General features: G+C 43.4%; 1 protein-coding gene across 3 annotated transcripts in view; it reads left to right on the top strand.

Moving 5' to 3' along the window:
* The first annotated feature begins 666 nt into the window (after window positions 1-666).
* The window catches only part of LOC142463424 (syntaxin-binding protein 4-like), a 78,852-nt gene continuing 57,946 nt past the window's right edge, over window positions 667-21,572 (top strand). Inside the window, exon 1 of one of the 3 annotated variants that reach the window (XM_075566154.1) lies at window positions 667-884. In XM_075566154.1, coding sequence (XP_075422269.1) covers window positions 820-884 — 65 coding nt within the window. In that variant the 5' untranslated portion in view covers window positions 667-819. Of the gene's footprint in view, window positions 885-20,589; window positions 20,835-21,572 lie in introns of those variants that run through there. The other 2 variants (XM_075566156.1, XM_075566155.1) reach the window with 2 other exon arrangements.

Raw genomic sequence — 21,572 nt, 5'->3', positions numbered from 1 at the left:
CAAGCCCTTTCTATCGGGCTGGCTTGCTTTGTCCAGTTCCCAACCCCTAAACATATACCACAGTAGTTATGGAACAATATTAAAGTCCTTACTGTATTTTTGTTTGGAAATCTCTGTCCCTAGAGAGTTTAGGAAATCCTTGCGGATAGGAGCTTGCACAGGACAGCTCTGAGTCAGCCACCTACTACAAGCAGTAGCCGCCTTATCAAGCTGGTTGTCAGCTGTCTCAGCTTAGTTCCTGATTGCACAAGTATTCTTAATGGGTTAGCCTTCTGAGTGCTGGATGAAGGACTCAGATGTATGTTTCCCAGGAATAATTATCAGTACCTTTACTTCACCCTGTCACAAGCAGTATGTCAGTATTCTATAAATAACTGTCCACAGTTATGTCTCAGTCTAAAAAATAAAAGTATTAATATTCCATTCAAATATTCCAAAAAAGGAAGGCAGAAAGAACAGGGTTCCCATTTCCTTCTTTAATGTTAATCCATTTATGGCTGGAGGCAGAGAGAATTATGTAGGGTCCATGGATTGATTGCCACAGAGAAGGGGGAGAGGAGACACTGCCAGCTGGTCCAGGGAGGGACAAGGAAAAGGGATGCAGAGGGAGGGTTGGGGTGTTGAAGTCATATGCAGAGCTGAGATTAGGCCTGCCTGTCTGTGTCTGAAATCCTCTGTGATTAGCACAGTGAGAGCTCAGATGATAGGACATTAAGAAGGGACAGATTGCTGGGGCATGGACTGGATGTTCTAACTCACTGAGTGAGGGGGTCCTTTAGCCTTGAGGCGGGGCAGGTGGTTACGTTTGGGTCTGATGAAATGTCCTATCTCAAACCTTCTGGGAAGGAGCTGGAGAGATTTGATGGTCTGTCCCTCATATACTGGTGAGTACCACAGGCAAAATTATATGGACTAGATTCAATAAAGGTCTATATTGCTGCTTAAAATGTATCGGTAAAGAAATGGGATAGTTGCGATATTTTTTTTAGAATGAATTACTGTCATATTCACGAAAAATTATTCAATCACAAATATGTTCTGATATGCAGCTCATCTGCATACATGAAAATGTGCTAACTCTGCGGTAAACAACGCTGGCGGTACAAATAAGCGCAAACGCATTGAAATATGCGTCAGGTAGCACTAGTTGTGGAGGGAGAAGGGAAGATATCACCCTTTTTTACCATAGGGTTATGTAATAGGATTTCTTAAACACTATAGCAGAAAATAATTTCACCCCCTTGATGCCCAAGGCAACCAATTCATTGCAAAGGAATGACTTCAAACACAGTGATTGCCCTACAAATAAAATACCAACAGCATAACATCCATACAGTATGTGCAAATATTAAGCTTTCTAGTAGCCCAAGTGGACAGCCACTCATGTTAATATAGATGACTAGCTGGCTGCTTGGGCTACTAGAGGTTAATATATGGATACGTTATACATTGTTAATATTATATAGTTGTATCACCTACAGAAGTTCTAGGCTGGCTTGTACTACAGTATCTTAGCGAGGGAGGGACGTATTTTAGTAGCGTCCCAATCACTATATAGTATATATCCCCTCAAACAACATATGGAGAAACACCTGTGCGCAAAAAGGAGCACACCTTAGATACCTGGAAGTTATGCTAAAGGACTCACACCTCCTCAAAGATTTCCGTAAAACCTACAGTATACTGACAAGCCTTAGGTCCGTTGTGATGAAGGGAGTAATACTGCCAGTCCCAACAGGATCAGAACCCCAAACCTCTGCTGTTCAGGGTAGCAGTTCTAGCATGGAATTATCTGAGATGCTGGATAGCTCCGCTGTCACAGCGTACCTTAGAGCTCTTCTGCTCTAGTGCTCATACCCGTAGCTAATCATACCCGTGGACACTCTCCTGTCTCCCTTTAAAGGCAAACCACTTCCAGGTGTGAACAGTAGATCTCCAAAGTGTGCTGTCACTGTGGTGCTATCCAGCTCCTGCCCTGAGTAGCAGAGGTTGTGAGTTCTGATCCAGTTGGAACTGACACCAGTACCCCCTTCATCACAAGGGGCCTTAGACTTGTCAGTATAGATCTTATGTAAATCAAATATACATTGCATGTCTCATTAGCATATCTCCCAGGTAACTAAGGTGTGCTCGTTTTTTTTAAGCAAACTCTACTACAATAGTTCTCTCCCAAAGTTGAAAAAGCACCAATTAAAAATAAGAGAAATGTTATATATAAAAAATGTGCTAACATTTATAAGAAGGACCATAGAGTAACGTCTGAAATTCATTTTAAAAAGCCGTCCCTCCAAGGGCAAAAGTGAACTAATGGCAGTGAAATTAAATATTGTAACAATAATGGTGTCAATCACCTTAATTTAACCTATAGATCATGTCTCCATAGTAACCAATGGCATTGATAAGTTCTTTAAAAAACAAAAACGTGTTTTGCCCGATACCTGGTTCTTCCTTCTAAGATGCTTCAGAGTCACCTTGGACCACAAGGTTTGCCAACTTAACTTCATATCAACATGAGATTTTGATCCATATTTTTAAATATTTTCTGGTACAGTATATTGCTGTATTTTGAATGTATGTTTTCAATTCTGGATGTATTGTTTATGATTTTTTATTGACTTATTGGGTTATTATGTGTTTTATAAATTGCCATTCCATGTATTACAGCTTTATTTGCTGATGTTATAGGCGAGTATATTTTTAAGTGCGCTGTTAGGTTGCAGTAGTTAATATATTGTTCCCTGTGGTTACGTTTTCCATCAATTTAATTTATTACTGGTTGCATCCAGGTTGCCTATACCGACAAAAGAGAAATATTAAACAGGTGGGAAAGGGCTCATTTAAGTGTATAATTGATGCAGTTCTGAATCAATTAACATTTGAAGAAACTACACAGGGGATTATAGTGCAAATATGTAGTACCCAAAGATCCTGAAGAAGGGTAACCCTCCTTGCCTGGCTCTAAATGAGTTTACATCGAGTTGGATGGGTATGGGACTGAGCAATGACTGTGCACAGCCTCTTACCCTTTCAGGGGGCTGGGTCCGTGCAGGCTGGGCTCAGTATCTCAGACCTGGTCAGGGGGCTGGATCCGTGCAGGCTGGGCTCAGTCTCTCAGACCAGGTCAGGGGGCTGGATCCGTGCAGGCTGGGCTCAGTATCTCAGACCTGGTCAGGGGGCTGGATCCGTGCAGGCTGGGCTCAGTCTCTCAGACCAGGTCAGGGGGCTGGATCCGTGCAGGCTGGGCTCAGTATCTCAGACCTGGTCAGGGGGCTGGGTCCGTGCAGGCTGGGCTCAGTATCTCAGACCTGGTCAGGGGGCTGGGTCCGTGCAGGCTGGGCTCAGTATCTCAGACCTGGTCAGGGGGCTGGATCCGTGCAGGCTGGGCTCAGTATCTCAGACCTGGTCAGGGGGCTGGGTCCGTGCAGGCTGGGCTCAGTATCTCAGACCTGGTCAGGGGGCTGGGTCCGTGCAGGCTGGGCTCAGTATCTCAGACCTGGTCAGGGGGCTGGATCCGTGCAGGCTGGGCTCAGTATCTCAGACCTGGTCAGGGGGCTGGGTCCGTGCAGGCTGGGCTCAGTATCTCAGACCTGGTCTGGGGGCTGGGTCCGTGCAGGCTGGGCTCAGTATCTCAGACCTGGTCAGGGGGCTGGATCCGTGCAGGCTGGGCTCAGTATCTCAGACCTGGTCAGGGGGCTGGATCCGTGCAGGCTGGGCTCAGTATCTCAGACCTGGTCAGGGGGCTGGATCCGTGCAGGCTGGGCTCAGTATCTCAGACCTGGTCAGGGGGCTGGATCCGTGCAGGCTGGGCTCAGTATCTCAGACCTGGTCAGGGGGCTGGATCCGTGCAGGCTGGGCTCAGTATCTCAGACCTGGTCAGGGGGCTGGATCCGTGCAGGCTGGGCTCAGTATCTCAGACCTGGTCAGGGGGCTGGATCCATGCAGGCTGGGCGTGGATATGCAGATAGAATATTGATGGGCGCCAGGAACTTTAATAGTACAAACAAGAGCTTTATTCACATCACATCCGTTGATAATGCTTGCCATACAAAATAGACCACTTCGGACATTAACTGGTGGCAAATAATATGGTTACTTGGTGATGATTCCCCTGGTAGCTCTCACTCCTACGCTGGGGAGGTACTTATGCTTGTTTCCCTTAGTAACAGTTGGACTGCAATCTCCTGCATAGCGTAAATAGTGCCCCATCTCAAGTGGGCCTGTGGTGGGAATACACTCTGTCCTCGGGGATCAATATGACATCACTCTGTGTACTGCCTACCTCGTCCATGCATATTGGATCGGAAGTTTACTTAGGACCTTCTGATGGGGCCAATCCAATTATGCTCTGGAGCTACTACTGTGAGAATTCCCTGCTGAGCACATGCTCACCCCTCTTCCTGAATGAGAACAATCTTGGGCATTACTGTAGGTGCTCAATATATAGGGCACGTTCCTTAACTGAAAACAATAAATGGTTACAGGACACTCTTAATACACACAAACCTATTTAACGGACACACAGTGAGACTTCAGTCTGAACTCTGAGGAACCTGCTTCTACAACATCGGGTGGAGCTATATATATCCTTCTATCTCCCTATAGTGACATCACTGGTCACCAGACATACTGGGGAGTTGCTTTCCTTTCTGCAATAGTCATCTTACATCACATGATGGGGAGGGGAGTTACCTCCGTGATTCCACACAGTTAACCCATAACCCAAGGCCATTAACCCCTTATACTGACTAGTAGTCCCCAAATTATAACTACAGTTATAATACCTTTTATTTAACAATGTAGTTCTTTATAGGCGTAATAGTGTGTAGAAAGCTTTCCAAACCTCACTTGTTCCATGTTTTTTATACATAAAGAAAAATGTTTATGGTTTTACAAGAAACATAGAATTGGACGGCAGATAAGAACAACTTGGCTGTCCATTTTCCTATCTGTTTTAAAACCTCAGACCTTCCTCTGTTTGCCTTCCTCTGGAATTATAATAATACAATAAGCGCAGCAAAATCAGACAATAGGAAAGGAAATCCCTGCCCTGAAGGGCTTACAATCTAAATAGATGGGTGGTAGGAGTGACTGTGGGTGTGGGAAAATTGCCATGAGTGCAGGCTATTTGGATGCTTGCTTTGTGGGGCACGTTTTAAGGTTAGTCAGTATTAAATCAGGAGGCGTTGGGGAGATCAGGTATGTATGTCCGGGTTCAGGCTAAGGGGAGATCCCCAGCAGCAGGAAGGAGTAGATAGAGGGTGTGAATAGAGGATTTGTGTGGTTGTTTTTTTTATTGAGGGGCAAAGAAGTTGTTGGGAGAGACGTGTATAAATAATGGTGCAGTGGGGAGTGGGGAAGTTGGAGAGAACAGAGACGTTCACAAAGGAGTGAGGAAACAGTAAACAGAAAAAGCAATAGGGAGGGCATAGTGAGATGCAACTTATCCTGTTAGCTAACACTGTGGTTTCTAATAAACACACACTGAACAATTAACCCAGATTATTTGAGCTGTTGTGACTAAGACTGTCAGGCATATTCTCTCTTGTTCAGGTTCTGGTTTCGTCTGTTTGCAGTCCATGTAATCAGTGCCAATCGGATTAACAGCTAAAGCTTTTGTCACTTGAAGTTCAGAGCAAGTCCATCTTGAGGTAACACAGTTAGGGCTCAGCCCTGAAGGACACAATGCTGCCTTGACATTTGCTGGTGCAAGAGAAGCATATTCTGATGTCATCCAAAAGTACTGTTCCATCAGGGCAGAAGTAGTTAACCTAAAATACATATTGTGATGTCATCATATATGGTTCAGAAAAGGCTGGTCTACTGGGGCACTGGTAGATAGCCTAAGATACACATTGTCGTGTCATTGGGAATTTTTCATTAGGGCATTAGTAAATGACCAAAAATATACGTTGTGCCTACTGGCTCTTAGGAGGAGCATTAGTGTATAATCCAACATCCATATTAGGATATCATTACTCATTAGGGATGGCTCATCAGGGAATTAGTAGATGACCAAAAACATACTGTACATTGTAATGTCATCAGGTTCTGAAAGAGCTGGTTCATAAAGGCATTAGTATACAATCCCTAAAAACATATAGTGTAATCAAGAATGGTTAAGAAAGTGCTGGTTCATAAGGGCATAGGTAGATGAGAAGATATACATTGTAATGTCATCAGTAACCACCCATCAGGGTCGCAGTAGAAGATAGCCTAATATACACACTGTGATGTCAACAATAACAGTTCAGAAAGGGCTCTTCCATCAGGGCAGTGGCAAAGAACCTAAGAAAATCAAGATCCTCAATATCCCAGGTGCCAGCACATTTCGTGTAGCAGAATCACAGACCAAAATCCGGTCTTCATTTCGCAGTTTACCTAGAAGATAAGAATATTTAAAAACGGTATCCCAATGTACAGATGATGTAGCGCCCATTACTCAAAACATGTTTGCTGTAACTAACGCCAGATTTAACGCAAGTTTTAATGCGAGTTTTGTTGTGGATCCATTTGTTTGAGATCAAACTTCAATTAACGCAATATTGAGCTTTTTCCAGCCCTTTAATCATGTATTCAACAACAGAAGCAACATCTGTACAAATTTACCACATTATAAAACAAAATCACCCTTAAAGTTAATAACTTTCTGGGCCAAAATGAACCAAGGAAGATAAAGATGATTGATCAATGTATTTTTTTTTACAAGGCACCTATATCATTCAGTAATATTTTCATTCCGTTTGTAAACTGAGACATTGGATTAATTTCTTCTATTGGATTAATTTCTTCTATTGACTCCCTTTTAGTAATATCACCGTGTGCCAAGAAGGACTTTGCACAGGCAAATGAAGATTTCTATCAAGATTTATATTAAGGCATTGATGTCTTTTGAAAAGAGGTTAACACTGCATCAGACAAGGCATGTATAAATGACAGGGGGAAATTGCATAATTCTTTCCATTACTCCTCTTAACACCACTCTATAAATACTCGCTTAACAGCTGACCTATAACCATATCTGCAGAGGAAGGGTCTTTACCTTGCTGCCAGGTAGAGCCCCCGGACTCCCTGCTGTCATGAGATACAAGGACAGTTAACACCAGGATCTTATTGACCTGACGGAACAGAGGAGTAAAACAAATGGGTTTATTGTGACCGAAGTCAACATGCACAACAATATACAAGATTACAGCGCAACTCACAGGGGTTATGGGTGTGGGGGGGGGGGGGGAATCCTAGGTGCTGGGCGCCACTTCAATAAGCTTACCCAGGTCATCTTCCACTCTCTACAAGGTTCTGGTTCCTGAAGACCTCTGGAATGCAATGAGCAGTTCAACTGTCCCATTCGTCTACCCGACAGAGCCTTGCTTAGGTGTCTCCGGCAAAGACGGTGGACTGAGAGTGGGGGGGGAGTAAAAGAGAGGGGGAAGTAAGAGAGAGAGGTAGGCAACTGAGAGAGGGGGGGAAGTGAGAGACAGATTAGGGAGAGTAAGAGAGACAGAGGGGTAAGTAAGAGAGGCAAGTGAGAGAGGGGGGAGAAGTGAGAGTGAGAGAAAGCAGGAGGAGAGAGGGGGAGAATGTAAGATAGGGGAGGGAGGGAGAGAGGATGTAAGAGAGAGAGGGGGGAGTGAGTAAGAGAAGTAGGCAAGTGATAGAGGGGGGGATAAGTGAGAGATGGGGTGAGTGAAAGAGGGGGCAACTTGCAGGAGTGTTGACGGGATGGGAGGATTAACACTGTGGGATTTAACAGTAAGGCTATGGACCCCCTTCCCCCTGCCAACAATTTGTCAGCACCCATCCCCTCCCTCCTACATTTGTCAGCCCGGGCCTGGTTAGATACTCAAGTCCTGCACTCTGAGAAAGCTGTCGGCGACCGTGCATCTATGTTTATAGGGTTGCCTGGTGTCCAGTATTGAACCAGACTCTCCTGTATTTGGACAAACTGTCCAGTAAATGACATGTAAGTGTCCAGTATTACCTCTCTGGACATAGTGATGTGACCGGCTTGGGGGGCCACAGGATTTCCCCAAACAGGGAGAGAGCAGGGCTGTTGCTAGGGGGCTGGACAGCTTCCTCCATCCTGATTGGCTGCATTACGCCAGCAGGTGATGCGGTGTCAGGATCCTGAGAGTGGGGCCAAGAAGAGGAGGAAACAGCATGGAGTGGAGAGAGAGGCGTGTATGTGTCTCTCAAGCGCGTCACACCTTTCACCATTGTCCAGTATTTTTGGAGAAGCCAAACCATATCTATCTATATGTACATACATATATTTATGTCTATATATATATATATATATATATATATATATACATATATAACATAGAAAAAGAACAAAAAGCACTCCGTAATAATAGTCACTGGTGTGGGTGCAGATCCTATAATGAAGAATAAGCAATACGATACCGTTTGGAAACGAAATCAGCAGGCAGCACTCCAGAATTGAACAAACAAGTGTATTGAAAAAATAAACACAAAATCAACGTTTCGGTCCACAAATGGGACCTTTGTCAAGGTGGTGCAGTTACAGGACAGAAGTGAACACATATATATATATACATATATATATATATATATATATATATACAGTGTTCGACAAACCTATACATTTGCTCGCCCCGGGCGAGTGGATTTAACCCCCGGGCGAGTAAATATTGGCCCAAGCAGCACACGTTTGGTACTAGGTGGCGAGTAGATTTTTTTGTGTGGCGAGTAGATTTTTTGGTGATTTGTCAACCACTGTATATATATATATATTTATATATATATATATATATATATACCCCTAGAATACTCACAAATAACAGGGACCACAGTTCAGCTCTATGGCTTCTGCCACACACATACATGTGGAGCCCACACACCCCACTTTTGGCTTGGGAGCCACTGTGTGAACTGTAATCCCCCTGCAATGGCTTCCACTATATTTCCTATTGATCTACTAAGTACACCTTGTACTGAGTGCTCACATTGAGGTTACCCAAGGTCAGCACTGCATCTGACATCACGCTCTGCAATTAACTTGATTTGCAGCACCTGTTATTTGTGAGTATTCTAGGGGTATATATATGTGTTCACTTCTGTCCTGTAACTGCACCACCTTGACAAATGTCCCATTCATGGACCGAAACGTTGGTTTTGTGTTTATTTTTTCAATACAGTTGTTTGTTCAATTCTGGAGTGCTGCCTGCTGATTTCGTTTCCAAACGGTATCGTATTGTGTGTATATATATATATATATATATATATATATATATATATATATAGTGACAAACAGCTTACTCCGGGGCTCCGCCGTTTGTCCGGGACTGTTAGAACACGGTCTTTTGGGGTAGGTTAAATGATGAGGCGTCACGTACTGTTCCTTTAAACAGGCTATGCCTGGTTTATTCAGTCCCAGGCACTGAGACTGCCACAGTGCATACAACAGAAACACATCAAAACAAAAAGCTGCTCACCTGAGCGATAACTTAGATTTTCCCGAACTCAGGGTGGAAGTGGCTTTTCCACTTCCAACAACAAAACAAGGTACTTTTCAGTTTTAGACAAAAAGGAACAGAAACGTTTAACCTGTTTGGGGAGAGGCTTTTCCCCTCTCTGCTTCCAGCAGCCTTCCTGTCTCCAGGCTCTTGGGGAGAGGGAAGAGGAAACAGGAAATCAGTCTTACATACCTGATTTCTAGTTAGCATGACAGGTGACAGAAATCAGGCAGCAGACAAACTCTGGTCTGGATCTCTCATCCCTCAGTTCCAGCGCTTGCCAAACTGTGGGATGGAGTGCATGTATTATAAGGCTGCACTCCCAGGCCAAACAGGATAGAAACTGTTCAGTATCCTGAGAGCCTTATATATGGAATTTATTACCATCCCCTGGTTTCTGTCACATATCCTCCCCCCCCAGCTCAGACCTCGAGGGATGAGCGACCATGGATATTAGGGAGGGCATCCTTGACAACCCGTCAGCATTGCCATGTTTATGCCCTGACCTATGTTCCACAGAAAATTTAAAGGGTTGTAGGCTTAAGAACCACCTGGTCACTCTAGCATTCTTTTCTCTGTTTTGACACATCCAGGTAAGGGGTGCATGATCTGTGACCAACCGGAATTTTCTCCCCAACAGGTAGTATTTGAGCATCTCTACAGCCCACTTTATTGCGAGACACTCTTTCTCGACTATGGAGTAATTTTTCTCCTGGGGATTTAGTTTCCTACTTAAATAAAGGATGGGGTGCTCCTCACCTTGAGACTCCTGGGAGAGTACCGGCCCCAGCCCTACCTCAGATGCGTCGGTTTGGACTATGAACTCTTTGGAGAAGTCAGGTGTGACCAACACTGGTTGGGCACAGAGAGCTTCTTTCAGGCTTCTAAAGGCCTGTTCGGTTTCAGGGGACCACTTTACCATTAGCGGTCCTCTTGCTTTTGTGAGGTCGGTTAGTGGGGTTGCCTTAGTTGCAAAATTGGGAATAAACCTTCTATAGTACCCAATTAACCCCAAAAAGGTCCTTACTTGTTTTTTTGTAACTGGCCTTGGCCAATTTTGTATCGCCTCTACTTTGAGTGTTTGGGGTTTGAGTAAACCTCTGCCAATAGAATACCCCAGATACTTGGCCTCCTCCAGACCAATAGTGCATTTAGCGGGGTTAGCAGTTAGTCCAGCAGACCGAACTGCGTCGAGCACAGCTTGGACCTTTGGAAGGTGGGATTGCCAATAATCACTATGGATTACCACATCATCCAGGTAGGCGGCAGCATACCGAGCATGTGGTTTTAAAATTTTATCCATCATTCTTTGGAATGTGGCGGGAGCTCCATGTAAGCCAAAAGGCAGCACCTTATACTGAAAGAGGCCGTCTGGGGTTGAGAAGGCTGTCTTTTCTTTTGCCCTTTCTGTGAGGGGAACCTGCCAGTACCCTTTTGTTAGGTCTAGGGTTGTGAGATATTGGGCTTTGCCCAGTCTCTCTACAAGTTCATCTACCCTGGGCATAGGATAAGTATCAAATTTTGACACTGCGTTTAGTTTCCGGTAGTCATTACAAAACCTTGTTGTACAATCTGGCTTTGGGACTAAGACTATAGGGCTGTTCCACCTACTTTGGGATTCCTCAATTACGCCTAGTTTTAGCATTTTTTTAACCTCTAAACTTATAGCCTCTCTTTTGGCCTCTGGGATTCGGTACAGTTTAAGGTTAACTCGGACCACCGGTTCAGAGACTAGGTCATGTTCAATTACGCTAGTTCTACCTGGCTGTGTAGAGAAGACTTCTTTGTTTCTTCTCACTAAATTCTGAACCTCACGTTTCTGATGAATGGACAGGGTTTCAGCTATGCTAACCTCTGGGTCAGTTTCTCGATTCTCTGACTGACCTGGGGGTACTAGGGTTAACAAGACCTCTCTATCTTTCCAGGGCTTAAGTAGGTTTATATGGTAAATTTGCTCAGGTTTCCTCCTACCTGGCTGTCTCACCTTATAATTTACTTCTCCCACTCTTTCCAAGACCTCATATGGCCCATGCCACTTAGCAAGGAATTTACTCTCTACGGTGGGAACCAGAAATAGCACCCTATCGCCTGGAAAAAAAATTCTGACCCTAGAACCCTTATTATACGTATTCCTCTGTGCTTCTTGAGCTTTTTCCATGTGTTCTCTCACTATAGGTAGGACTGCAGCTATGCGGTCCTGCATCTGGGCAACATGCTCTATTACACTTCTGTAAGGGGTAACCTCGTATTCCCACGTCTCTTTGGCTATATCCAGTAAGCCCCTTGGGTTTCGTCCATACAATAGTTCAAACGGGGAGAAGCCTGTTGATGATTGGGGAACTTCCCTAATGGCAAATAACAGGTATGGTAACAAACAATCCCAGTTTTTCCCATCCTTATCGACTGCCCGGCGTAACATGCTCTTTAAGGTTTTATTGAACCGTTCCACTAAACCATCTGTTTGTGGATGATAGACTGAGGTTCTGAGATGCTTGATTTTTAGGAGTTTACATAACTCTTTTGTTACTTGGGACATAAATGGTGTTCCTTGGTCAGATAAGATCTCTTTAGGAATTCCGACCCGGGAAAACAGAACTATTAACTCCTTTGCTATGTTTTTAGCAGAGGTGCTACGTAGTGGAACTGCCTCCGGATATCGGGTGGCATAATCTAATATTACCAATATATGCTGATGTCCCCTAGCGGACTTTATTAGGGGTCCTACTAGATTCATAGCAATCCGGTCAAATGGCACCTCTATTATGGGAAGGGGTACCAATGGGCTACAGTACGCTTTGAACGGGGCGGTGATCTGACATTCTGGGCATGAGGAGCAATAATTTGTAATTTCTGCCAGAACCACAGGCCAATAGAACTTCGGAGAACCTTTTCTTTTGTCTTTTCCATCCCTAGGTGTCCCCCAATGGGTGACTATGTGCGAGATGTAATACTACATTACGTAATGTCCGTGGTACCAACAATTGTTTAGTTGTAACTGATTTCCTTTTATCGACCCGATATACTAGGTCATTCTCTACCTCGAAGTAGGGGTAGGCAAGTGACCTATCTGGTTGGCCAGGAGTACTATTCTGGTCCCGTATATTCCCCCTTGCTACTGCTAATGTGGGGTCTTCCCACTGGGCCTTCTTAAAACTCCCAGGACTGACCTCTAGGTCAGCGAGGGTCTTATCCTGTTCTGGGGTGGTAAGTGCCTGTTCAACATCTTGATTTGGGGTATTCCCTACCAAGGTAGCCATGGGGAAGGGAATTTTACAGCACTCCTCCTTTTTTCCCTTCTTATTTGGGCACTCGTCAACCTCTATTTCTGAAAAAGGGAAAGGATTTGTTTCTTCTGTTACTTCGTTATGGTCTGCTATCGAACTCTGGGCGCTATTCTGAGAGGAGGACCACATTTTTAGAAAATGGGGAAAGTCGGTCCCTATTAACACATCATGTGCCAGTTTGGGTACTATACCCACTTTGAAATCTAAAGAACCAAACTCTGTTTCAAAAAAAACATCAACAGTGGAATATTCGTGATTATCCCCATGTATACAACAAATTGCCACTCTTTGTGAACTGTTTACCTGTTTCTTCTTAATGGGCAACAGGTATTCGGACACTAGTGTGACCATGCTCCCAGAGTCAAGAAGTGCTCCAACCCTCTTACCATTAACCTTTACAAATGCCCACAGATGGTTATTCAAGGGGTCCTCTGGGCTAGGGCCCATACATTGGGACCACAGCGAATAAGGTTCAACGCTGTTGCATTGCATGGGTTCAGCATTTAGTGGGCAGACTTTCGCAGTGTGGCCCCTCTCAGAACAATTTACACATTTAGGTACATAGTCTGTGTCCCACTTAGAGCCTTTTTTCGGCTCGCCATGTTGGCTGTTGCCCTTAGTGTGCGAGCCATTGTTACTGGTGCTGTGTGAAGGCGGTCGTCGCTCTTCAGCCCCCCTTAACCCCGGTACCCTTTTACCATCTCTGGAAGAGTCCTGGAACCTTGGGTAGTGGGGTTGCTCCACGACTATGGGTTGCGGGTGCTCTTCTGCTGCATTGTACCTTTCTATGAGGGCCACCAGCTCATCTGCATTGTGGGGGTCACTCTGACTGACCCAACGGCGTAGGGCAGAGGGAAGTTTCCTCAAGAACTGGTCCATGACCAACCATTCCACGATGTGGCTTGCTGAGTTGATCTCGGGTTGTAGCCACTTCCGAGCGAGGTGGATGAGGTCATACATCTGGCTTCGGGTGGCTTTATCCGACGTGAAGGACCATGCATGGAATCTTTGGGCCCGAACAGCCGTGGTTACGCCGAGGCGGGCGAGGATCTCGAACTTCAATTTTGCATAGACGTTAGCTTCGGCTGGCTCTAGATCAAAGTAAGCCTTCTGGGATTCTCCGCTTAGGAAGGGTGCGATTAGACTGGCCCACTCAGCTTCTGGCCATCCCTCTCTCTGTGCCGTGCGTTCAAACGTGAGAAGATAGGTTTCCACATCATCCGAGGGCCCCATCTTCTGGAGGTAGTGGCTTGCCCTGATCATTTTCGGGACTGGGGCTGCCTCTGTCAGTGGAAGGTTACTGATAGTCCCCCTCAGGATCTCGAGTTCCTGCTGTAAGCCCTGGGCGAACCGTTGTTGCTCCTCTCTCAGCAAGCGGTTTGTCTCTTGCTGGTTTGCATTCGCGATTTGCAGAGCTGCAGTCGCCTCTTGCTGGACTATTAACAGCTGGTGCTGGGTTGCATTCGTCTGTTGCTGGTTTGCATTCACCTCTTGCAGGGCTGCATTCGTCTGTTGCTGGTTTGCATTAGTCTCTTGCTGGTTTGCATTAGTCTTTTGCTGGGCTATTAACAGCTGTTGCTGGGTTTCATTCGTGTCTTTCTGGACAGCGACATTGCGTACCAGCGCACTCACCACGTCTTCCATCTTGTTTGGAGAGAACCCCCCCCCCTTTTTTTTTTCCAAAGTTCTTTAACCCGCAGACCTTTTAGTGTTCTGCCCGCATTCTCCACCATATGTGACAAACATCTTACTCTGGGGCTCTGCCGTTTGTCCGGGACTGTTAGAACACGGTCTTTTAGGGTAGGTTAAATGATGAGGCGTCACGTACTGTTCCTTTAAACAGGCTATGCCTGGTTTATTCAGTCCCAGGCACTGAGACTGCCACAGTGCATACAACAGAAACACATCAAAGCAAAAAGCTGCTCACCTGAGCGATAACTTAACTTAGATTTTCCCTAACTCAGGGTGGAAGTGGCTTTTCCACTTCCAACAACAAAACAAGGTACTTTTCAGTTTTAGACAAAAAGGAACAGAAACATTTAACCTGTTTGGGGAGAGGCTTTTCCCCTCTCTGCTTCCAGCAGCCTTCCTGTCTCCAGGCTCTTGGGGAGAGGGAAGAGGAAACAGGAAATCAGTCTTACATACCTGATTTCTAATTAGCATGACAGGTGACAGAAATCAGGCAGCAGACAAACTCTGGTCTGGATCTCTCATCCCTCAGTTCCAGCGCTTGCCAAACTGTGGGATGGAGTGCATGTATTATAAGGCTGCACTCCCAGGCCAAACAGGATAGAAACTGTTCAGTATCCTGGGAGCCCTATATATGGAATTTATTACCATCCCCTGGTTTCTGTCACAATATATATATATATATATATATATATAGCAAATATTCCTGTATGCTCACTTGCATGTCTTAGGCAGGTCTGCAACCCCGCCTTTCCCCATTATCACCCAGCACACAGCACTGCCACTGCAGCAAAGGATTCTGGGAAATTACATGCAAATGGGCACACAGTGTCACCTTTTGCTTCAAAACCATTTTTAACATGGTTCCCTATAGGATTAAGCTTGCTGCATGGTCACAGCTTTAAGCACAGCCAGGGTTAAGATGCATAGCAGTCAATCCTTCACTTAACTTCATGTACAGAACCAATGCTATAAGACTTGAATTAATTTGTAACAACCAGATGTTTGCTTGTTTAACACCACTTCCTCCCACAGACATGATTTCCTTGATTAAATTATCAGAACCTGATTCCCCATGTAAATAATTTTTTAAGTTTACGGGGTGCCAGTATATTTTTAATATTCCTGGCGCGCTTGTAGGTCATGGGAATGAATGCGGTGTGACAAACGCCCCTCTTTTGGAGCGCTGACGTCTGTTTGGGTTCTTCCCTACACAGTCTTCTAGGGTTATTTATACAACAAACAGGAACATGCAAAGTATTACGTTGCTTAACTCAGGCTTCTGCCTGCTTTATTTTCATCCAAGTAAGGTACTGCAGCTTTAACATGTGTAGGCAGGAGGTACTCAGACATTTAACCTTCAGCGGTTTACTCATATCAGTGTTATAGCATTTCACACAGTGTCACTTTTAAGAAATAAAAAAACAAATCATATAAAGAAATCCTATCCCTTTCGGGGAACTAACTACACATCAGAATCAGCCTCTAACTGTGAACTAACTGGGCCAACTAACCTGGTTCCCCAGCTTAAAACAATGCCCTCTCATTTAGGGTCACTAGATACAGCACAGTCTTTTAGCAACAGCAATAAACATTTGTTTTGTCTTATCTGTTCGTGGTGGGAACACGGTCCCAAGCGTCCAGGCAAATCCTCTGGTACTGTGATACTTGGAGGGGCCGTCCACACCGAAACTGGAAACAGGGGAGCAGCGATACCCCCAGCCTCCAGGCTCTAAGGAGAGAGAGTGAAATGCAAACCTCTCTGTTCTAAATACCTGTGTTAGTGATGAGGAGAGCAGGTGAGGGAGAACTAGACCCATTGTAATCTGCGGTCTGTATTTTCCATCCACCAGTCTGAGTTAATGTGAAGCTGTGGAATGGATCATTTTAAACTATTTCTGCACTTTCTGACCTAAAACGGGGCAGAAAGCTGCCTAACATCTTTGGACTATGTCACAGCGGGTAGAGAGGGACCTAGTATGGGATCACTCTGGAGAATGCTCTAGTGTCACCTAAGGACCCCTTTGATAGAGGACCCTGCTGAATTATACCTAGTTATAAATCGAGGACAGTGATCCTTTGCAGAATTGGACCATTTGTTGATATCATATGAAGCGTGTGTTTCTAACGGTCCCAATAGGTATTTAGACTTAGATTGTGCTTAAAGTTTAGCCCTATTAGCTTGCCTCACTTCATTAAATGCCCTCAAAACTGAGTCCCTATTGTATCCCTTATCAAGAAATGTATTCACCAGAAATTGACCTTGTGTAATATAGTCTTCTGGTAATGTGCAGTTTCTCCTAATTCTATAAAACTGGCTCTTGGGAATATTCTCTAGCCATTCGACATGATGACAGCTAGAAGCATGCAAATAACTATTGACATTGATGTCTTTTAAATGTGTTCTCGTGTAGATTTTAGGATCTCCAAAACAAGTAAACAACTCGAGATCCAGGAAATTAATCTGCGTGGGATGTATCTTGAATGTTAACTTTAATCCCATATCATTTTCATTGAATGTAGTGAGTACCGCAGATAATTCCTGTTCCTCACCATCCCAGATCAAAATACAATCATCGATGAAATGACCAAAGAACACCAGGCCCGCCCCCAGCCTAGCATTAGCTCACACATGATGGTCTTCCCACAACCCCATGTATACGTTTTCATAGCTAGGGGCAAACCTGGGGCCCATGGCCGTTCCACATGTCTGTAAATAATGTGTTTTCAAATAAAAAAATAATTGTGTTGTAAAATAAATAGTCAACCCGCATTAACACCTCCACGATGCTCAATGCAGGTATACAAAGAAGAAACATCGCAGGTAGCCCACATATATGTATCTTTCCATTGAAAATCCTTTGGCAGTAGAGAGGTTAAGTGTAGGGTGCTGTCTCTTGAAGATATATTTCACAGGGCTGAAGATAATATGCTGTCACATTTAGGCCAGTCTGTCCCCATGGCATAAACCGATGCCAAGTGGTATCAGTGTCACACTGGCATTTGAGTGACCTCTAGAAAGGCCTGTGACAGCATTCCACTGGCAAATCTTACACTCGTATCTGCGTTCCTTGATTTACTTTCTTACAATGAGTAGTATTCACATATTACAATATCGTAGGATCATATTGATACAGTATATTTAGACTGCAAAAATATAGATACAGTATATATAGACTGGAAAAATATAGACACAGTATAGAATGGAAAAATATAGATACAGTATATATAGAATGGAAAAATATAGATACAGTATAGAATGGAAAAATAGACATTGGCTGAAAATAAGGCCTTGTTAGCCCACCTACTCTTCTCTTTTTCTGTACTTGTCACACAATGAAAGACTGTACCAGATCTAAGACATTTACTATACAATTATTTTTAGCTTCAAAAGTTCTTTTAAGCAATAATGTGCCTGAAACTGTAGCCTGTTGCATTACACAGCGTATACAGTCACGGCTGAATTAAGGAAGTACAGAGCCAGCAAACCAATTCAGAAATAGTTTTTAAAGGGGCAATCCTTCCTGGGACCAACATTTACTAATATCAGTGACATGTTTAAGGGGTTACACGATGAATCCCTTTTTATCCAAATAACTTTTAGCACTGTATGTTCAACATGTTTATACAGCCATAGGCACTGTTTCTCTCCCTATCTTTCTTGGCTCTCCGATAAGGAGAGGTTGGGATATGGGTAAAAGGAATAGAATGAAATTTGCAATTTGCCTTCCGCCCCTCCCCCTACCCCCCCTCCCCCACCCAATGAAAGTATTCAAATCTTTACTTTAGCATGGTTAGATTGGTTTAAGGAAAGCAATTGTACCTTTGTGTACTTTTGTGTTCGTCTGTTTGAGATTGGTCACTAGCTTTGTACTGCACTGCAAAGCAGGTAACAGTAAGAAGCTACCATGAACCAGACACACAATTACTACAGGTTATGGAGGATTACAAAAATCCTCCACTTTATGGGGTAATGACAGAAAATACTCGGTCGGCAGCCCCATGTCTCTGAAAATCCAGTATATGATGTTTATTTTGTTCAAGTACTATAACATCCTTCTAGTGTGAAAATACAGATCCCGACACAGGTTTCTTTTGCAGTTCCAATATATTTATTGTTGAGGCATTATTTTCAATCCCAAACTTCAGTAAATACAGGCAAGATGTACAGGTTATAGGCGGAGAGCAGTGTTTCTGGTTAGCTCTTTCTTTCTGCTCCAAGGTAATTTTTCTCAAGCATGGCTTTTTTCTAACTACAAATGAACCTTTCCATTTTAGGCTTGTTAGTATGAAGAGACAAAGCACAGCACATATATTCATTATTGAAGGCCGTATATCTTCTGTCTGTGTTCTGGACTGTCACTATCTAAAAAATATATATACAGTATATATATAGATATCTATATATATCTATATATATCTATATATATATACAGTGGTTGACAAATCACCAAAAAATCTACTCGCCACCTAGTACCAAACGTGTGCTGCTTAGGCCAATATTTACTCGCCCGGGGGTTAAATCCACTCGCCCGGGGCGAGCAAATGTATAGGTTTGTCGAACACTGTATATATATAAGTACCAGCACTCACTGTCTAATAGCTAAATGATGAAAACAGTTGTAATGCAGAATAAACATTTAATAATAAAGTGAACCAGAAATAAATCAAATGTATTTGCAGAAACCAGTATCACAAATGGGCATGTCACAAAGTGAGGGGTGGGGGGGGGGGAAAGAAGGAAAAGGGGAAAAAACATGAAACATAAGGAATATACACAAAAAAAAACGGAGAACGGAAAGTATGCTAGGGGGGATACTTTCCGTTCTCCGTTTTTTTTGTGTATATTCCTTATGTTTCATGTTTTTTCCCCTTTTCCTTCTTTCCCCCCCCCCCACCCCTCACTTTGTGACATGCCCATTTGTGATACTGGTTTCTGCAAATACATTTGATTTATTTCTGGTTCACTTTATTATTAAATGTTTATTCTGCATTACAACTGTTTACCTCATTTAGCTATTAGACAGTGAGTGCTGGTACTTACGTAGATTTGTTAGTACTATACAGGGGAATAAGGGTCCCCTTTTGTTCCGTGCACCCTGCAATTGCATATATTTAACACCATCAGAGTGCTGTCTATCGTCCCCTTTTACCCACTGTATATATATACATACAGTATAGTATATATATATATATATATATATATATATATATATATATATATATATATATACAAACATGTAGATGTAACCCCTTAAACATGTCACTGCCATCAGTACACCTTGGGTAAGGGGCAGCCCCTCTAAATATTCATCATTGTTTTGATTTTGTGTATTTTGTGCATGTAGTTTCCTGCATCCGACCCCTTTCACTGCTAGAGGAGCCAGGCCAGCAGCGCATTCCCTGTCTGTTTCATTGACGGTTTACTTTCAGACTCTGTAGTCTCATGCCCCAGTTTTTAATCTGTCCCTGAAAACATACACGGCTAAAGTAATGCAGTCTAAATCCTAACCCATTGCTGACCCCCAGCAGGGCGTGTGGGTCATTGTGCTGAAGATAATCACTTTTCAAAAAAAAAAAAGATTAGTCCCTGGCTGGGGTTATTTATGCTGGGGAGAGATGGCTTAGAGGGGATGTATGCAGATGTGGAAACACGCAGAGGGATGTGGGAGGGTTAATCCTTTAGTTACAATGTTGGATCAAAGAGTGAAGGGTTATAATGAAACCAGAAAATGTAATATTTTATACCTTAGATTTATAGCTACGCTTCAATTATAATTGGTTATGGAACTTTGTCATATAAAGCAGTAGTATCACATGTTAAGGGGGGGGGGGGATGTTGCAAATAAAGAGTTGTGCAAAAAAGTTCAAGCGCAAAGAATTCGCTTGAGTGGATATTACTGACAATAATAAGGGTATATATTAGGATTACCATAATTCCCCACTCACAAAAGACGACACCAAGCCAGAACACCCATCACACACGAGCTCCTCGCTCGCGCATGCACGGTCGGCTATCATTCGGGCATGCGCAGTTGGCGTTTGGTGGACACGCATGCGCGAGTGCTGAGCGCTGACTGCGCATGCACGAGTACGGCACTCATTGCTCGCGCGTGCGTGAACAAAAGCCGAACGCGCATGCGCGAGCGATGAGCAGCATCTGTTTTTAAATATTTGGAAGTCTCTCCATCTACAATTGGAGAAGCACATACCATCAGAGACCTTCTCTATAAGCCTGATGTATACTGTACACCATGTGAGTGGGACACCACCAATTTTATATTTAAAGATACTTACTCTTTACTCTGACATATTGCACTATATTTTTCTTTTATTTTTTTTATGTATACCCTGGGAGTCCTGCGCTTTGATTCCTGTAGCTACGGTATGTTGCATATAAGTAGTGTTTTTGTGTTGTTCTTTGTTTAAATGAATTAAGATTTTTTGTCAGCTCTTGTGTCCATGTGCGATTTAGAGAGCCATAGGACCAGTTAGGGGATAAGTTGCATGGAATTGTTGTAGAAGCAGTTATCCCTGGCAGTGAGGCAGGGGAAGTTGCCCTGTGATGTAACAAAGAAGAAGCTGTGCTGCCCAAGATACCAGTTGCTGGTTATTAAATGTTTGTCTCTCGTTAAAATACTTTACTGTGCTTACAAACCCGATAGATTATTAAATCGACTGCTCCTATAACCACTTCCTACAACTGAACTCCCCACTAACATTTCCACATAACTTCTCCCCTAACATTATATACATAGATGTTTGTGCTGGGTTTGCTGTTTTCTTGGGAGGAATATGTGGACAATGTACATACATTGTATAAGAAAGTATAATTTGTACATAGTCCCTAATATTAAAGAAATGTATTAATAAGGGGATTTTTATTTTGAAGAAAAAAAGAAGTAGAAAAGCTATATTAGATATTCAACACCAAAATTATAATTCAAAACACTTTTTTTATACCAAAAAGTATCGCCATGTATTAATTATAAAATCAATAAATATGTATTGGGATTTTGTTCAATTGCATACCATAAAAACATAATTATTATGTCACTACATCCTATATACATAATCTAAACATAGGACATGAGGTATCACAATTATACTGTTAAAACACTTA

The sequence above is a fragment of the Ascaphus truei genome, chromosome 11 (assembly GCF_040206685.1).
Source record: "Ascaphus truei isolate aAscTru1 chromosome 11, aAscTru1.hap1, whole genome shotgun sequence".
NCBI classification, from domain to species: Eukaryota; Metazoa; Chordata; class Amphibia; order Anura; family Ascaphidae; genus Ascaphus; species Ascaphus truei.
Note: the sequence above shows the minus strand (reverse complement) of the source record. Positions and strands in the feature narration are given on the sequence as shown.